General features: G+C 46.1%; 1 protein-coding gene across 1 annotated transcript in view; it reads right to left on the reverse strand.

Moving 5' to 3' along the window:
* MPHOSPH8 (M-phase phosphoprotein 8) overlaps nt 1-20,546 on the reverse strand; it is a 284,316-nt gene that overhangs the window by 96,525 nt on the left and 167,245 nt on the right. Inside the window, exons 6-7 of the mRNA XM_086935216.1 lie at nt 9,329-9,454; nt 9,155-9,243 (exon numbers count right to left, since the gene is read on the reverse strand). Coding sequence (XP_086791342.1) covers nt 9,155-9,243; nt 9,329-9,454 — 215 coding nt within the window. The remainder of the gene's footprint in view (nt 1-9,154; nt 9,244-9,328; nt 9,455-20,546) is intronic.

The raw sequence follows: 20,546 nt of genomic DNA on the forward strand, positions 1-20,546 counted from the left end.
ACCCGTTTTTCATTCAAGACCAATTCAACCCATGTGGGGGAGTGATCCGATGTACCCCTCGCTAATTGTCGCACCTCCCGAACGCAGCTGATCTGGGGAGTCGGGCCAAGAAGGTAGTCGTGACGGGAGAGACTATTATGGAAAGTGTATTGGCGAGTGGTGGGGTGAAATGACCTCCATATATCCCCAGGCGCATCGCGCCAATAAAATCTGGGAGCCACATTTGCGAGGGACCAATGTCGCGTGGAGGATGGCAGTCTTCCGTTCCTGATACAAATCCCTCCCCCCGCCCCCCCCCCCCGTTATGAGGTGAACTTCTGGGAGTGACAAAAGTATTGCCCCCAAGTCTTTATAGGTACGGGCTTGTAGGCCTGGAGGGACATATACTGTCATCAGTGTTAAGTGTTTTGCCCTCCCACCGCCCGGAGGTCGATACATATCCGCCTAGGTCGTTCGCCCAAGTGCGCTGTATTGAAAGTTGAAAAGACTTCTTGAGCATGATGCCTACCCCCCTGGAACCTGAAGTGAACCCAGAGTGTACCATCAGTTTGTACCCCCACCTGTTCATGGCCTGGCAGGAAATGCCCACAAGATGTGACTCTTGGAAGAACACGATGTCCGTGGAGTGCCTTTTAATGTAAGACAATACAGCGCTTCACTTTATCCCCCAGACCATTAACATCCCAGCTTAGGAGCCTAAGGCTCTTATCTCAGTGTGTGGGCGGTTGCATAGTTGTGGATCAGTAGTTCTCTACCCTGTCTTCTCAAGTTCAATGCTGTCATCTTTGAACTCTAAAACATCAACACCCCCCCCACCACCCAAGAACCCCCCTCCCTGCTCCCCTGCACTCTGGGCCCCAAATCGCCCAGCAAAACAACTATGCAGAGTGCCTGTCGCCCATGCATTCAACTAAAAGAAGTAAACTGTGGGGGTAAAGGCTCTGCCACCTCAATTCCCTTGTAATCAGTCATTCGTACTCTCTCAATGAGGGAGGACGCAATAGAAACAGGACACTAACGGATAACATGTGTCTAAGCTAAAAGTCTGCAAGGGAAAGAACTCCTCCTCCAGACACAATCAATCAATCAATCATGAAATTTGTAGAGCGCGCTACTCACCCGCTAGGGTCTTGTGGGGGGCATGGGGGGGGTAGGGGATTTGGGGGGGGGGGGTCGCTACTGCTCGAACAGCCAGGTCTTGAGTTGTTTCCTGAAGGAGAGGTGGTTCTGGGTCAGCTGAAGGTGGGTGGGGAGGGAGTTCCATGTCTTGGCCGCCAGGTAGGAGAGAAGGATCTTCCTCCGGTGGTGGATTTGCGGACACGTGGGACGGTGGCGAGGGCGAGGTTGGTGAGACGGAGCTGGCAAGTGGGTGTGTAGAATGCCAGGCGGCTGTTCAGGTACTTGGGACCCATGTCGTGGAGAGCCTTGTGTGCGTGGGTGAGGAGTCTGAACGTGATCCTCTTGTTGACGAGGAGCCAGTGCAGGTCTTTCAAGTGGGCAGAGATGTGGCTGTAGCGAGGGATGTCCAGGATGAGTCGTGCAGACGCGTTCTGTATGCTCTGGAGTCTTTTCTGGTGTTTGGCTGTGGTTCCGGCGTAAAGGGTGTTCCTGTAGTCCAGTCGGCTGGTGACGAGGGCCTGGGTGACCGTCTTTCTGGTTTCGGTGGGGCTCCAGCGGAAGATCTTTCGGAGCATGCATGGGGTGTTAAAGCAGGACGCCGAGACAGCGTTGACTTGTTTGGTCATCGTGAGGGAGGAGTCCAGGATGAAGCCCAGGTTGCATGCGTGGTCCGTTGGTTTGGGGGCGGTGCCCAGGAGTCGTCCCAGGTGGAGGGGGATGATCCCAGGATGAGGGGGATGATCCCAGGATGAGGACTTCCGTCTTGTTCGAGTTCAGTTTCAGGCGGCTGGTCTTCATCCAGTCTGCGACGTCTTTCATTCCTTCCTGGAGGCTGGCTCTGGCGGTGGCGGTGTCGTTGGTGAGGGAGAGAATCAGCTGGGTGTCGTCAGCGTAGGACATGATGTTGAGGTTGTGTTGGCGTGCGATGGCTGCGAGGGGGCTCATGTAGATGTTGAAGAGGGTGGGGCTGAGCGAGGATCCTTGGGGTATGCCGCAGATGACTTCGGTGGCCGCAGATCAGAACGGGGATGAGTCGGACTCTCTGGGTTCTTCCGGCGAGGAACGAGATGTGTTGCTGAGGCGCTGTATTAGTGTGCGGTGGCATACTGTGTCGAACGCTGCTGAGAGATCCAGGAGGATGAGGGCAGCTGTTTCCCCATTATTAAGCATGGATCTGATGTCGTCGGTGGCTGCGATGAGGGCGGTCAAGGGATCCATTTGTCTCGAGGAAGGCGGCGAGTTGCTTGTTGACGGTCTTCTCGATGACTTTGGCAGGAAAAAGGAGGAGCGAGATGGGGCGGATGTTCTTGAGGTCTGTGGGGAATGCGGTGGGTTTCTTCAGGAGGGCGCTGAGTTCGGCATGTTTCCAGCTCTCCGGGAAGGTGGCGGTGGCAAAGGAGATGAAGATGTCCCGGAGTTGGGGTGCGATGATGGAGTCAGCCTTGTTGAAGATGTGGTGAGGGCAGGGGTCGGTTGGTGATCCGGAGTGGATGATGTTCATCGTGCGGGTGGTGTCTTCGGTGTTGACCGGGGTCCAGTTGCAGACGGTGGTGGTCGGGAGCGCTGGTTCGGTGGTTGGGTGTGTGGTCTGTGCGCCGAAGCTGCTGTATTTGTTGGCGATCTTGCGGTGGAAGAACGAGGCGAGTGAGTCGCAGAGGTCTTGCGAGGGTGTGATGTCGTTGTTGCAGGCGCTAGGGTTGGAGAGCTCTTTGACGATGCTGAAGAGTTCTTAGCAGTTGTGGGTGTTGTTGTCCAGTCGTTCTTTGAATGTTGCCCTTTCGGTGGTGCGGATCAGTTGGTGTTGTCTGCGGGTGGCATTCTTGAGGGCTGTCATGTTTTCTGTAGTCTGGTCGTGGCGCCAGGCTTTCTCGGGGGTGCTGCAGTTTTTCTTTGAGGTTTTGAGTTTGTTGGTAAACCACGAGGTTTATGTTGTGGGCTGCTTCGCTGGGGTCCGTTGTGTTGGCGGGAGGGTTCTGGCTGAGGGAGGTGGTAAGCTGGTCGGCGGTGATCTTGCTCCAGCTCCTGCGGGGAACCTGTTGCGGGTGGTGGTGGGTCGTGGTTCTCCTGAAGTTGAAGTGCACGCAGCTGTGATCAGTCCAGTGTAATACGGTGGAGTGGCTGAAGGAGATGTGCTTGCTGGAGGAGAAGATGGGGTCTAGCGTGTGGCCGGCGTAGTGGGTGGGGGTGTTCCCCAGTTGCTTGAGTCCGAGGTTGGCGAGGTTGTCCAGCAGGGCGGCGGTGTTGCTGTCATTGTTGTTCTCCAGGTGGAAGTTAAGGTCCCCTAGGAGCTGATGAAGTCTGCGATGGCTTCACTGAATTGTGTGCGTGGTCCCGGGGGTCTGTAGATGAGAGTGCCTCTGAGGGTGGTATTGGGGTCGGTGTGTATCTGAAAGTGAAGGTGCTCGGCGGCGGTGAGGGTGTCGTCAGAGTTGGTCGTGATTCGGATGGTGTTTCTGTGGACGATGGCGATGCCTCCTCCGGTTTGGTTGACGCAGTCCCTCCGGGTGATCATGTAGCCTTCCGGGATGGCTATGGTGATGTCGGGGGCTGAGGAGGCGTTCATCCAGGTTTCCGTGAGAAAGGCGACGTCTGGTGGTGATGTGTCGAGGAGGTTCCAGAGCTCGACGGTGTGTCTTTGGACGGAGCGGGTGTTGAGCAGGATGCACTTCAGGTGATTGTTGCTGGTGGCTGGTGTTGTGGGTGCGGTGCAGGTCCGGAGGCAGGTGAACTAGCATGCTTGGCAGGTGAAGGGTCCGTGGGTGAGTTTCGGGGTGGCTCGGTAGCAGGCGGGGTTCCAGCCGGCGTTGAGTGCGTGGAGGGTGGCGGCTTCTTAAGTCCGACGTGTGGGCTGGCATCGTCGGGGGCCAGGGGTCATGGCGCTGGGCACGATCCAGCGCGGACGGGCTTGCCTTAGGCGCGCCGAAGGCAGCGGCCGCCGTGCGGCCTCCATATGAGGTGAAGTGGGAGGGAGGAGCAGCTGGGAGGCGGGAGTGGGGCGTCCAATGGGCGGGGGTACAGAAAAAAGGGGGCGGGGCCGCGAGGGAGCAGCGGCGGGAAGCGGGGGTCGGGGCACACCAGAGGGCAGGGGTACAGAAAACAAACGAGGGAAAAAGTAAAACAGTAACCAGTAAAACACTAAAGAGTACAAACACAAAATCACAAGTCAAGTCCCATGTGGGCAATAGCAGGAAAAAAGGACAAGATGGCCGCAGGGAGACAGCGAGTCCAGGGGCGAACCTGCGGCGCTGAGGTCAGAGGCGTGCTCGCAGCTGTGGAGCCGTGCGGCGTGGAGGGATGTCCTGGGTCAGGACACACTCACCTGCGCCGTGCGGCCTCCATATGAGGCCAAGTGGGAGGGAGGAGCAGCTGGGAGGCGGGAGCGGGCGTCCAATGGGCAGGGGTACAGAAAAAAAAAAAACCTAGCCATGATATACATACAGTTCGATCTGGCTTGGCTGTCAAGAGACATAGTCCTGGACATCGTTCAGCGGGAATTGTGTTACTTCGCACCTCTCCAGCCCTCCAGCCAGTCCGCCGCCACCTCCTCAGGACATTCAAAAAACCACGCCTAACCCTCTGCCTCCACTCTCAACTTGGCAGGGAAAAGCATGGCATACTTCACCCCTCTGTCGAGTAGTTCAAGTGTCACCTCACGGAATAACCTCTATTGCTTTCGCAGGGTGAAGTCCGGAAAGAGAGGGATCTCTGCATTCTGATAGCGGAGAGGAGGAGCCACTCTGGCAGTTTTAAGTTTGATGTCTCGGTCTCTAAAGTTAAGCAATCTGGCCAGGATGTGGCGCGGTGGTGCACCTGGCCGGCACTATGTGCCCTTTCCACCACAAAAATTTGGAGGCCCTTGGGTTGCATGTGGTTGAGAACACGTTCCTCTACAAAGAGGTCCGCCGCCGACCCTTCCACCTTCTCGGGAACCCAACTATGCAGCTGTTATTCCTTCTTGTGCGGCCTTCGTAGTCATCGAGTTTGTCTTCGGACTATTTCTGAAACTCCTGGAGTCCCTTGACCTCCTGCTGCAGTTGCACAGTGTCCCCCTGGAGGCTAGAAGTGACCTTTACTTTCTCGCAGATTTTTGACATATCCGCTCTGATAAGTTACATCAGTGGAGATGGTGTCCATTCGTTGCTCAAGAGATGTACGGACTCCCGAGATAGCCTTTATTACATCCTGTAGGATCAGTTCGGTGCATTCAGTTTCAGGTCCGTAGGCCACCCCGCCTCTTGGGTGGGATTCAGTGCCCGCAGGTTTTGGCAGGGTGAATTTGTCAAGTTGAGTCTGCTTGGTTACCCTCGAACCTTCGGGCCCGACATGGTCGCAGTTCGTTGTGTCTGGCTTGTCCGCACACTGATTCACCTGTCTCTGGCAGTGGAGCCATAAGGCTAGGGCACCGCTCCCGGGGCCAAAGGGCACGACGTAGCAATTATCAGATAAGTCCCAGGCACTCTCACCATCTCCTCTTTTTCCTTTTTTTACACACTGGTAGTAGGATTCTTCTTGTTTATTTATCAGTGCCCGTGGAGTAGGAATCCTACGTTGTACTCTACCTCCCTTCTTTGTTATGTATACTCTCACCATCTCCACTGGAATCCCAGCGGTGCCCCCAACAAGCGTCACTCTCACCACACCCACCGCGGCCACCGCTCTCAGTTCTCCGGGTCTTCAGACCCGTCAGTAGTCCAGCAAAGCAGCAGTGTGGGCAGGTCGCTTGCTTAGGATATTGGGGTGTTAGGCAATAGCGGGCAAAATAGGTTTCAGAGTTGCCGTCTACAGTTCCTGACTGGTCCTACCACCTTGGTCCGGGGAGTCGCCAGGCACGGCTATGGTGTCCCTAACTCCGTCATTGTTCCCAATCTCAGCCAGCGCTTCGAGTCACAATAAGTGGTCAGGCCCCAGTCCCAGTGCACCGACACGGTCCTGGCGGCCCTGCCAGATGCTGCCACAGGGGAGGACTTCTTGGGCAATCTCAGGGAAGGTCCCAAGGCTTTCACAGGATGGGTCATGTGGCGACATTTCGGCCCAGCTGTCCCCACTGTGAGTGCTGCGCCGGGCTGTGGTGATGTGGACCCCCGCTGCCGCCGCACACACTGTTGTTAGAGGCCCCAGATCGGGTACTGCTGGCAGTGTTACAGAGTCAGAGCGCCGCACCTAACCGCAGCGTGCGGGTTCCACCCGGGGAAGATTGCGTTGGAGCCTGGAGCTCTCCTGGGCTGTTGTTCTCCCCTTCTGCCAGAGAGCCGATGTCCCCACGTCCGGAGTGGATCCCTGGTGTTCCCCACCAGTAAAGGCAGAACTATGCCTCTCGCGCTGATGCACCAGTCGGGTCAGGTTCCCCAGGCGCTGCTCCGTTGGCACAGAGTCAGTGCACCAGCACAGGCCTCCAGCCATGATCTCGCGTCAGTCAGACCCAGTTGTCGGCGCGCCGCTCCACCGCCCCCTCCACTGCGGCAGGTCCCGGCCAGAGACACCTCACAGGCCCAGCGGCAAAGCAGATAGCGCTACACCTTAGGGGGTCCCTCAACACCGGAAATTGAAGCCGCTGGCTTGCTGAAGACCTCCGATGCCTTCTCCGCACACGGGAATCGGATAAAAGTGTCGGATTTACGGGGAAAATCAAGGATTTAGCGGAGCTCTTTCACTACGCGGCCATCATAACGGGGAGTGGTAGAGTGCTAGGAACTCAATGTGTAGGGTTTATGGGTGGCTCTGTGAGTCTGATGTAGATTCTGCAATGATGGTGAGAGCCAGGAGGGCACAAAGTGTGGCAGAGCAACAGGCAGTTTAGGGGGGTTGATTGCAGATGCTTGGGAGTGCATAGCAAAGAGGAGGAATAAGTCTCATCAGGCTTTAAAAATGGGGTGCATATTGAAGATGGTGATCATTACTAGTCTGACTAAAAGAGGACCTCAATGAAGGAGGCCAAAGGACTACAATCAAACAAAATCAGATTCACAATCCAGTAATTACTGGTACAGAGAGTATAAGGATCCACTTGGAACCTGCAGTTACAGCATGGCAACATTGCCTATTGGTGGATTTCTCCCTTGCTCCAGAGTTTGTCACCAGGCCTTTACCTTCGGCTTGCACTTTTTTTGTTTTCTAGTGATGCCTTGTTACCTTTCTCTGCAATCAGTACGAGAGTACTGGTTGCTGAGTTTTGTTGTTTTACTTATTGATTCCTTTATCTGGGAGTATCACAGTGTCTGCTATTATCTGTGTGTACCTCTTCCAGATTCCTATGGGCAATCCTTCTTTAATATGGAAAAGGAAAGCGGCTAGGTATTGAGAGTTACAGATGGAGTCTCCCTTGACTTACCCTGTGTCATTACCCCTTTCACCCGTGTCTAGCCATTCAGGTACTTTAGTTAGACAGGCATGGAGTAACCCAGAACTCTATGGAGGATTGGGTGGGCTTGTATTTAGTCATGCTCAGGCACAAGGTGAGAGACCACATCTTTTCTTCTAAGGCAACAGATCTCTATGAAATGGAAGGCTAGAACTTGAAGATTAGAGAACCATAATTAACTGAGACAAACGTTTGTCAACAAATTATGTAGCAGCCCAGTCTCTTTCTCAAATTGTGCAGCATCTTTGGTAAAAAACTGAGGTTAAGCAGCAGTGAAAACTTTGAAGGGAATGAGTGGATAGCATTTCCTCACAGTGCCTTTAGGTTTCCTGGCTCACCGTGCATTCCCAGAAGACAAAGTTCTAATTGTTGAGGTAATTTTTTTTTGAAGATCTTGTACTGATCAAAAAATAAATCTATCTCCAAGTTTCAAGGAGAGGAGTGAGATAGTTTACTGCTGGTTATCAATTAAACAACCCAATAATGGACAATAATGGACCAATTGAATTACAAGTACTTTTCCTTCTTCATCGATTGGTCTTTATATTCAAAATCACTCATTAGACCAGCAAGCTCATTATTTTCTTTAGTGAGACATGAAGATGACAGATGCTGGAGTAGTAGGTGAACAAATCGATTCTAAATTAAATTCAGTCAAAAATAATATGGTAGACACAAGCTCTATTTTTTTTCTGAACAAGACAGATTTGTTTTCTGATAATAAAAAAAGAATGACAAGACATTCCAATAAGCTTTGATCTGTACTGATTTCACTAATGGGACAGTGCCAAAAGTAAATGACGGATTAAAATGTTCAGGTCACTATTGTTTGTTGATATAGCATTTCAGACCTCACTTTAAATGTAGGGTGTAAAAACATTTCTTTGCTGGCATGAACAGGGTTGGCTAAAATATAGTCTGATTAAATGGATATCTAAAGTTACTTTGGTAAGGAAAGTTTTTTCAAAATTTTCTTTCATCTTTAATTATGTCTCTCTACAGAAAAGATTACAGATTCAAAATAAAGTATATTTCCACCAATTAGCCACCTCAAGAGGGAAAACTGCATTTGTTCTTATAAACCTGCAGTTTGCATTATCAATATCCCTCCAATAGGATCCATGAGTGTAGGTGTAATCAGCAACACAATACCAAAAAAAGGTCACTACTGTCTGCTTCCTTCTTGGGGAGGGAAAGTGGAGATGTATGACCATGCAGGGGCTTCAAGGGTTAGAGGTCTCCAATGTGAGTGAAGCATTACAAAGAAAATAGGACATCCTTTGTAGAAAAAGAGGAGGATATAGTTTATGGGTTAAATTTAAAAAAAGGACATATCATAGAAAGTTGCAGGAGATCGAAGGCCAGTGACTAAGACTGATGAGAATTGTTAATGCTCACTTTGACAAGTTTGGAAAAGTGGGTATGGGAGGTGAAAGGGAGAGGTAGAAAGGCAGTGAAAGAACCACCAATTAGCCTTCAGGTCTGCAAATTACCATGCAGAGAGAACAACAAACTATCTTCTACAGTGATGAACACTGTATGTTACCTTATCCTCTTGCAACTTTAAATGTTCCACAGTTCCACTTCATCCTCTAAGCGATTCGTACTCTTGCCATATTCAACTGCCTGTCATATACATTCACTACATCAGAACACAGGAGCACTTATCACTCTCACCTCTTGTTCTAAGTCATATTGTTCCTTTGAGTTAAGTGCAAGTTTTACAGCTGTGTAGTCACCATTCCGGACTGCTTCTCTCAGTTGAGCTAAAGGAGAAAAAAATGAGGAATTTTGAAAACCTTTTTAATAAATACTGCCACAAACGTAACCGAAACAATCACCATCACTCACGGTTTGATATTGGCTCAGTTGCCGAAATGATCTCGTCCACGCCATCAAGGTGCTTTTGAAAGTCCTCTAGTGTCATCCATTCCAGCTGTAAATCCAGGCCCAAACTGAGAACTTGTTGCTTGGCATCTAGGGTATGTTTTGAGAAAGGACATCCACATTAGGGGACTTTCTCAGATCCTGTTACGAGGCCAGTACAACACATCTGGCGTATTGAGACTTTTTGGCCAAACAGAAATGGTCACAAATCCCAAAGGAACCACTTGGTAGGGAACCCAGAACATAATTTAAAAAGTTCAGTCTCATGAAAATGAATAAAAAATTAAATATTCGTACAGCTTAAGAGTTATTGATTATTCAGCTGGACAGAATTTGATTCAAACAAATGTGCCAGGTCAATACAAACAAATGCAAGCAGCACAGAGCTTCAACAGTAGATTTTTTTTTACTGTTTACTAATCAACAAGTGAGAGCCTACCTTAACTTATCAAGCCCCAAGGTTTATACAAAGCTTTTCATAGTCAACACATATATGTCCAACAGTATTTTTTTTCTTTTTTTTTGTGTCATAATTTTTTATTGAAGTTCAAAGATAGGCAATTTCATAGATTACAAAACAATATAATAAATATAAATCAGTATGTGACAAATTATATACACCTGTAATATATTAAGGAAGAGGAAAAAAGGAGGGAAAGGGGAAAAAGGAGAAGGGAAAAAGCTATATATAGGGAGGGAAATAAAAGAGAATTCGAATTTCAGGAATCGCAAAGAAAGGGGGTCCACACCTGCTGGAATATTAGTTCTTGGTCTTGTATCCTATAAATTACCTTTTCATAGGATGCTGTCTGTATCATTGCAACCATCCAGTCCTCTTTGGAGGGAGGGCTAGGTGATTGCCACAGCCTTAAAACACAAAGTTTAGCAGCAGTAAGTGCAGTGTGTAAGAGTCGACTTTGAGGTCGTGAAATAGAAGGAAAACTTCTAAAGACATGTAGCAAAATAGTGGCAGGTGTGAAAGGGAGTGAAAGAGGAATAGTTTCTAGTAGTGTAGATCCTATTTGCTGCCAAAATTGTTTTATAAAAGGACATTCAAAAATTATATGCAGGAGGTCACAATTAGCTTCAGAGCATCTCCAACACCTAGAATGAGATGATAATCCAGCTCGTTGCAACTTTAAGGGAGTCCAATGCCAATCATGTAAAGTTTTAAAAACACAGAACTTCATTCGTGCTTCACGAGTGCCCTTATCCAGGGCTTCCAATATGTCTGGCCAGGTATCTTCATCTATGGTGATATGAAGCCGTTCCTGCCATTTATCACCGAGAGTAGCAAGAAGTGGCTGCGAATATAAATGGTTAATCAGAGATCTATATAAACCTGACATGACACCTTTATGTCGGCCCCAAGTGCAAAGAAAAGTCAAAATCGGCGAAGTTTGCAGTATCCAAGGGGTGAGGCCAAGACATCTCTTCAGAGAATGTTGAAGTTGTAAATATCTCGAAGCCTGATGTAAAGGAAGATCAAATTCTTCACAGAGAATCTCAAAAGATTTCAGTTCACCACCTACTATAAGTTGATCTAAGATTAAGATTCCTCTTGAGCTCCATTCAGGCCAAGAAAGTGCTTGTCCATTAATTTGAATGCTTTCATTCTTCCAGATGGGAGCTTTAGAATGTAAACAATAGGAAATGCGCAGTAGACTATGTGCACAATGCCATGTTTGATATGTGGCATTGAGCACAGGCTGTGCAGGAATAGTCCTAGGTTTACGAACATTGTACAAAAAATTAAGACCATCCTCACATTCAAGTATTGAGCGTTCTATTGAAACCCATTGAGGAGAGTCAGTTGCACCTGGGAGCAAGTAAGACAGCTGTGAAAGGTGTAAAGCTAGAGAGTAGTGCTCTATCGATGGTAGACTTAGACCACCATGGGAGCGGCGTGCTATTAGTTTAGAAGCAGACACACGAGGTCGCACATCTCCCCAGACAAAGGATCGAATGCGAGAATCTATGCGACAAAGTGTGGCTAAAGGTATAATAATTGGGAGCATTCCCAAAACATAAGTAAATCGGGGCAAAGTAACCATTCTCACCGCCTGTATTCTTCCCCACATGGAGAAACTCAAAAGAGACCATTTGGCAAAATCAACTTCCATTTGTGCTATGAGAGGAGAGATGTTATCTGAAACCATTCTCTCCAAACCTCGATTGATCAGAATTCCAAGATATTTTATTTGAGATTTCCAGCAAAAAGGATAGCCATCAATAGAAGCCTTTGTGGTGCAAGGAGAGAGTGGTAGAGCTTCACTTTTGTCCCAGTTCACTTTATAACCAGAAATCACAGATAACTGTTTAATAATTTCAAGCAAATTTGGTAAGGATCGGGGAAGATCTTTAATCGTAAGAAGGATATCATCAGCATATAAGTATAATTTGGATACTCCTCCCAGTATCGGTATACCCTGAATCTGGGGCGAGTGACGAATAAGCGAAGCAAGAGGTTCTATCGCTAGTAGGAATAAGAGTGGAGACAATGGGCAACCTTGACGGGTACCTCTTTGAATTGAAAAAGGATCAGAAAGAAAACCTCCACAATTAACCTGAGCTGTTGGATTGTCATATAGTAAGCGAACCATGGAGATAAACTTCTCACCTAAACCAAAATGCCTCATAGTGGCAAACAAATAAACCCAATCAATGCGGTTGAACGCTTTCTCCGCATCTAGAGAAAGAGCGACTGCATCCTCTGTCAAATCTCTAGCAGACCATAAGGTATGGGCTAATGTTCTAAGATGATTTCTGGATGATCGACCCGGGACAAAACCAACCTGCGAATGATGTACCAGAGAGGGGATGACTTTTCTAAGCCTTGCCGCTAAGATACTTGCCAATATCTTGACATCTCCATTTATTAAGGAGATAGGTCGATAGCTACCGCAGACTAGTGGATTCTTGCCTGGTTTGTGAATAACCGCAATTAATGCCTTATTCGAAATAGGACCAAGAGAAGAAGACTGGATAGCTTCATGGAAAGCAGAATGAAGAACGTCAATTGTTTCCTCTCCAGACCACTTGTAGTATTCTGCAGGAAAACCGTCTTCACCTGGAGATTTATGATAAGGCAACTTGGAAAGGACTGCAGCAATCTCCTCTCTAGTAATATCACCACAAAGTAGCTGCCTATCCTCATCTGGAAGACACGGAAGATCAATATTTTTAAGATAAGTGGATATATGGTCGTCAGTTACTGAATTTTCGGGAGTATAAAGTTTCTTATAGAAAAAAGCAAAAATATTGGCTATTTCCTGCGGTTTAGTGAAAGTTTCACCTGATTTAGAACTTATTGCTGGGATGGCCATGGAGGCCTCACGTTGTTTAGGTTGTGCCGCAAGCAATCGGCCTACTTTCTCGCCGTGCTCGTAATGTCTCCCTTTTAAACGTTGAAGGACATATTCTGCTTTGGAGGTATATAAGTTATTGAGTTCCATTTTAGCTAATTCCAAAGTTTTGCAATTACTTACGGTGGCTTGGGAGGTATATAGACGAGTTAAAGAGATGATTTGAGCCTCAAGTTCGGTACAGCGTAAAGATGCTGCTTTGTTGGCCAAATCAATTGACCACGGATAGTTGCCTTTGCAGCTGCCCAAATAGTTCTTGAAGAAGAAACTGATGATGATTTATTGTTGTTTAGATATTCCGTCAAATGGGAGCGTAACTGAGATTTGCCCTGAGGTGAACGGTACTTTTGGATATTCATGCGCCATGGTTTTCGACCTGTAAAAGTTAGACCAAGTTCTAGGGCAATAAGAACGGGAGAATGATCTGAAATGGCGGCTTCCAATATATGGGAATCAGAAATAAGTGTAACTACAGGATGGGAGACAAGAAAATAATCTATCCTAGATTGTGAGCCATGAGTCGAAGAGAGAAATGTATATTCTTGATCTGAAGGATGACCGAGTCGTCAATGATCTACTAATCCATGGTCCACCGTGATATCCCCCAATAATGCTCTGTCAGCAGCATTACATCTGTCTAAAGGACCAGTTTTATCTAGAATTGGATCACGAGCTAAATTCCAGTCACCACCAATAATATAGCTGGATGCACCAATTTCAATAAGTAGACGATTTAGGTTGAGAAAGTAAGAACGCTTAGCACCAATTGGGGCATAAACTGAGCCAACACAGAAGATTTTCCCTCCAATTTTCAATTTAGCAAAGACGTATCTACCCTCAGGATCAGTCCAAGTTTTGATGACTTAGAAAGGTAGGGATTTGTGCAAAAGAATAGCAACACCACATTTTCTTGGTGGATTCTTGTCGGAGAGAGGCTGCGCAGACAGTTCGCAGTGAATGACCTTTCCCACCCATTCCCGTTGCAACTTGGAAGATTCCAAAGAATTTAGATGAGTCTCCTGCAAGAGAGCTACATCCGTTCTTTTAGTTTTAAGATAGGAAAGAACTTTCTTACGTTTTATGAAATGTGTAAGGCCATTAACGTTCCATGAAATTATGCGCAAGGGTCTGGGAGAGGAGGATGTATTCACAGCCATATGAGTGTTGAAAATGAAAAGGTATTAGTTTGAATGAAAGAGTTGATATAAAGAATAGAGAGCAAGGTATAAAGATAATAGAAGGAAGAAGCAGATGAAGTGTAGGAAACAGGATGAGAAAAGAAAAGAAGTAGTTTTTTGTGAGAGATGGAAGTAAAAGAAGAAGAAAGAAAGTATACAGAGACGATGTGAGGGGAGGGTAGGATAAAAGAAACTAGGGAAAAAGGTAAAGAGGATGGGTTCCAAATCAGAAGTAATAAGAAAATTAAAGAGTTAAAGAATTACCATTTTCCTATTAGATATAAATAAGTCCAAGAATATAGAAGAACCACTTGTGATTTATATGTAGGAAAAAGCAATAAGAAGAAGAAATAAGAAAGAGAAAATATAAAAAAGAAGAGAAGATGAATGTACTGTACTGTGCAGAATGAACACAGTGTCAATAAAGTGGATCTTTTAGCTGCGAGTCTAGACTTGCGTGCTACTCGCGCCGGGGGAGCCCCATTCGATAGGACTATCAGTGGTAAGGGAGCCATCTACGATATAATATGGATCACATTCCAATATATTCTTTTAAAATTTAGAGGTTGAAATGAAGAAAGAAAAGGAAACATGTATCATGGGAATACAGTGTAGGAGAAAGAAAGGTATAAGGCATATGCATGACACATTAAGGTGAACCAGACAAAATAACAAAATTATAGAATATTCACTAGAAAAATGGTTAACTCATCCAACCAGAAACACATCAGAATAACATTATCCTATATATATGCAGTGTAGAAAATAAGACAAATCAATAATAGGGTAACTTGCTTGTGTCACAAGGTAGTCATATATTACTATACCAGTAATCCTATTATCTATAATGACAAATATGAAAATATAATATTTGAATATTACTATGTCAAGGAGCTATCATCATAAATATTCAAAAATGTGCCATAAGTAAATAGCTGAACAAGTGAATATCAAATATTTAAACAATTTATTAGAAGAGAAAAAACATCTAGGTAATAATTATAATTCATAATAAGAGAAAAGACTGAACAAAATTTAAAAGATTTAGATAAAAAAGTATTAGAGAAAATGAGAAGGGAAAAATTGAAGAAAGATGAATAAATCTAGCTAGAACAATAGACAAAGACAGACAAACCATGAATGAAGGAAAAAAAATGTTAAACTAGTTATTATATTGGAGAAGTATTAATATAGAGCTAACATCATAACAACATTAATATGAAGTAATAGAATATTAAAACAGGACTGAACTCTAAACAAGTAAATATTTCTATCTGAGTCACTCCTTCTGTTTTAAGAACATTCTGAGTTACTCTGGACATCAAAGACCTTTTTTAGTTGACGATGTGAAAAATGAAAAGTGTATCACAGAGAGAGAGTCAGTGTAAACCAGTTTTAGGGAGAGAGACGTTGTCTATGGAGCGTCTAAGCCGTCATCTTATACTCATCTGAGCGTGTACTACGGTAAATTTTAATGGATGAATTTCCATTCTTTCCTGGATGCAAGAAAACAATCCATTGGTTATAGTTCAGGAAACATCCTTTTCGACTGAAACAGACTAAGGGGGAACGAGATTTATCTCTGTCTCTTTCCTTCGTTAGTGTGGCTACTGCTTGAAGGGCCTGCGCTCGATCTCCCAAAGAACGTACAGGTCGGTCTAGGCCTCTTCCTCTGTTTTGAGAACGATCTAAATTATGTCGGATTTCACTAGAAGATGTCGTAAATTTTGAGTATGCAGGAGAAGAGATAGGATCTGGATTGAATTCTGTACACTCCATATTTTGAGGAGAAATATTGTCTAGAAAATGACAAAGGTCTCCTGGGTCAAAGAAATCTTTGGAGATTCCATCTTTGGTGATCCGCAAACGCGCAGGTTCGAAAAGGCCATATTTAATGTCAAGTAGGCGAAGACGGGGTCTAAGAGACAGAAAAGCCTTGCGACGTTCGTTAGTTTCTTTTGAGAAGTCTGCAGCTATTCTTATTTCGTGACCTTCAAATATGCACGGGCCTTGAGTGCGAGCTGCAGCAATAAGTTGACGGGCCTATTAATGTCGTAAGAAGCAGGCAATGAGTGGATGTGGCAGACTATTTTTCCCGGTGCTGGGTGGTCCAATACGATGGGCTCTGTGCAACGGCTGTTCGAAAGTGAGGCCAGTGATCTTTGGAAGAATTTCTCTGAGAAATTATTTAGCATCTGATCCTTCAATTTTTTCGGGAAATCCAAGGAAGCGGACATTATCACGACGGCTTCTGTCTTCCAAATCGACAATTTTACTTTTGAGAAAAAGGAGTTCCTGATCTCGATCTGGAATAGCATCAAGGCGATTCTCTACTGTTACTATTCGTGCTGTGAGACTGTCCATACAACTCTGGAATCCAGCAATATCTGTTCGAATAGATTTAGTTTTGTTCGCTAAAGTTGATATTGACATTTCCATGCCCTCCAGACGGCGACTTACAGCAGAGAGTTCTTGGAGTATACGCTCCATAGTTGAGTCAGATGATGGTGAGGCGGTAGAATGAGGTTTAGCCCCTTAAGTGCTGCCTCGGTGCATTGGCCGACGGCAGCACTACCTCCCCAGTGCTGCGCACGACCATTGGACGTCCATTCAGCACTAGTTCCAATGGACAGCGCAGCACTGGGGAGGAATGTTTAATAGCATCTATGAGGTTAATTGACGTCGAAGAAGTGGTACCTCTCACATCTGAATTAGGACGACCTTGGTGTAGGGCCTCAGAAAAGATGAGTGGCTTTGTAAGTTTTCCATTTGTTTTACCAGCAGGCATTGTTAATTTAACTGCGTTGTTTCTTTGATATGGGACAGTTAAATTCTGTTTGTGCTTACTGTGCATCAATTAACAGATATAAATGTGTATAAAGTGAGTCAAACAGTCTCAAACCATGCTGGTTACGTAGCGTCAGTGGTCACAATGTCAGAGAGTCTTGCCAAAATGGAGTTCAAAATAGAGTTCAAAACATCAGATTGCTGACTATCTTACTGACAAAGTATCAGGAGGAGAGAATATTTTAAATTGTTCACCTTATTTACCTCAGTGGAATAATACCCACGTTTTATGAAAGTTATTTCAGTCAATATATGAACTCAAATAAACCTTAACTTTAGTCTTCAGCCGTTAGATAAAATTGAGAAAAGGCAGCATTACATTCTTAGACTCTCCACTGTGTAAAAATTATATTAAATGCTGCCAAGAAAGTCCTGTTCATATACTAGGCTTCTTACTGCACAAAAGTGAAAGTATAAGCCTTGGAATACAATGTTGTAGTCAGCTCTACCAAGCAGAACAGGAGCTCCAAAAATCTTAATTATAATTTAGCTGGACCCATTTCAACACTACATAGGGCAGTTTCAGAAACAGCATATGAACTTCACCAAATGTAATTACATCCCAGCTGGAGTCATTTGTCAGAATAAAATGCGTTGCTGTTTCCACCTTCAAAGAACTCTTGTCAGCATATCAGGTTCCTCACTGTGTAGAAATACAAGCATTGATAACTAACGTTGGGGTCTGTGCAAAAAAACCACACATTTTCCTCACAAATGGTTAAAGACATTAATGTCTTTAAACTGTGACGTTCAACACTTTAAAACAGTCTCACGAGGCAGTCTTCCAAACAGGATTCGAACTCCACAGACCCTAACTGAAGCTCAGCTGAAGCCGGTCCGGTGAGTCAAGAGGTGATTATTTTAGCAGAACATGAACTTCACTTGAACTCCACAGACCTGAATATTGTTTCATCTGCCATGCGTCCGTCCGGAATGAAAAACACTGCAGTGTTTCCCTCAGACTCTGCATTCCAGCGCCACCTTCGCAGTCTGTGAGGTAATCCTTTATAACACTGTCACCACTCTTCTCATTTTGGACATGAAGCAGGAACCGTCTTCGGAGACAAAACAGCTCTGTCTCATCTACATGTTTACCTCCTCCCAGAAAGTGAATTAAAAGCCACTTTCGTCTCTTCAAAGAATGCCTGCCACCGTCCGGGACTCCCCTCAGCGCGGAGCTCTGGATTCAAGCGGCAATCTTCGTGCGTGGCCAGACCACGCCCCTCTGTCCAACAGTATTATTTAGATTCAGTATGGGAAACAACTTTTCCCAAGACATTGTTCAAAATCATGATTATCTGGTCTTGTGTTGGTGGTCCTAATAAACCGTTATCAGATCAGAAGGAGCATATGTTAATTTTAAAAGTATTTTGCGGACCTTGTGCAAGAAGTAGCTCCTGTGCCTCAACCGTGGAGGGTTGAGTATTTGTGTTGCCTCTGATGCCTCAGGGTCCGTCCTACTTTGTCTCTGCAAACTGAACCAAGCACCATGCCCCTCAGTACTTGACTCTCAGTGGCAGCGATGACAAGAAGTCACAGGGTTCTCAGGGAAGTATTGTAGGGGTGCTCAAGCTCAGGACTCAACAAGACATAGGAGGGAAATAACAGACCATAGATTTCTCCCCTTGTGAATGTTCTGTAGGCATCAGATTGGATCTCCAAATCTTTCAGCCGTATTCCTATGCATTGGTAGTGGCGCCATGAGGCTCCGAGTCGATGTCATCCTTCTCCCTTCTAGGACGTCAGATGCTTTTCTAGGCAACCAGACACAGAGCAATTCAGCAGATTGGTTTGACCAGTGTGCAGATCTCTAGTCTAGGGACTTTAAAAAAAATAATTTGATGGAAAAGAGTCCAGATCAAAGAGCAGGGAGATGGGAAGGTTGATGAGGAATCTATGGAAAGACGGAGTATCTACAATAAAGAGTGCTACCAAAGGTGAGTAACTTGTTCTTCTGAGGCAGACTTAACTGCAGATACCGAACCTTGTGAATGGATACCAAAGCAATTCTTCCCAGGTGGTAGGACTGTGAAAACAAGCATTTACAATGCAACGGCCTCGTCCTTGTTAAAATTAGAGCTATTGGCATTGCTCGTGACATTTTTGTTTTTAAAACATAAATAAATGCCATTGTCATTTACAATGCCAAAAGCTTAATCTCTCGCAAAATGCGAGACCTATTGCATTTGCACCCACACACACACAGAGCCACACGCACCCACACAGTCAGACACACAGACAGCGCCACACGCACCCACAGAGCCAGACACACACACACATACCCAGAGCCACACACACAGAGCCACAGACACACACACCCAGAGCCACACACACACACACACAGCCACACACACACACACAGCCACGCACACACACACACAGCCACGCACACACAGCCACACACACAGAGCCCAACACACACACACAGAGCCCAACACACACACACACACACACAGAGCCCAACACACACACACACACACACAGAGCCCAACACACACACACACAGAGCCCAACACACACACACACAGAGCCCAACACACACACACACACAGAGCCCAACACACACACACACACAGAGCCCAACACACACACACACACACACACACACACACACAGAGCCCAACACACACACACAGAACCCAACACACACACACAGAGAGCCCAACACACACACAGAGAGCCCAACACACACACAGAGAGCCCAACACACACACACACAGAGCCCAACACACACACACACACACAGAGCCCAACACACACACACACACACAGAGCCCAACACACACACACACACAGAGCCCAACACACACACACACACAGAGCCCAACACACACACACACAGAGCCCAACACACACACACAGAGCCCAACACACACACACACACAGAGCCCAACACACACACACAGAATCCAACACACACAGAGAGCCCAACACACACACACACAGATCCCAACACACACACACACACAGAGCCCAACACACACACACACACAGAGCCCAACACAAACACACACAGAGCCCAACACACACACACACAGAGCCCAACACACACACACACACAGAGCCCAACACACACACACACAGAGAGCCCAACACACACACACACACAGAGCCCAGCACACACACACACACAGAGCCACACACACACACAGAGCCACACACACACACAGAGCCACACACACACACACAGAGTCACACACACACAGAGCCACACACACACAGAGCCACACACACAGAGCCACACACACAGAGCCACACACACAGAGCCACACACACAGAGAGACACACACAGAGAGACACACACACACACAGAGACACACACACACACACACACACACACACACACACACACACACACACACACACACACACACACACACACAGAGCCACAAACTAGTTTAACCTGTTTTTTGTTATAAAATGTTTTCTAAAATATATCTTTTAAAAATATAATCTAACATCTTTTTTATGTCATGGTTTTTGTTGACCTGAGTTGGGGGTCTGAATCAAATAAAATTATTATTGATTGATGCCCCTATGTGCATCGAGGGATCAAGAAGAAAATGGAGGGGTGGGGGGGTGGATTGAAACACCAATGTGCCTTGCCATGTGCCGCTATGCCAAGCCTAGTGTCTACATGTATAGTGTAGAATATGGCACAATTGGCTTGTGATACCTTGGCCACTTGGTGTTGACTTGCATCAGATGTCAGCCCCTGTTGTGGTATGTAAAATCCCTCCCAAAATGTGAGATGATGTATTAAAGAATGTATGACGAGTGTGGTAGAATCTA

This window comes from Lissotriton vulgaris, chromosome 8 (assembly GCF_964263255.1).
Source record: "Lissotriton vulgaris chromosome 8, aLisVul1.2, whole genome shotgun sequence".
NCBI lineage: Eukaryota > Metazoa > Chordata > Amphibia > Caudata > Salamandridae > Lissotriton > Lissotriton vulgaris.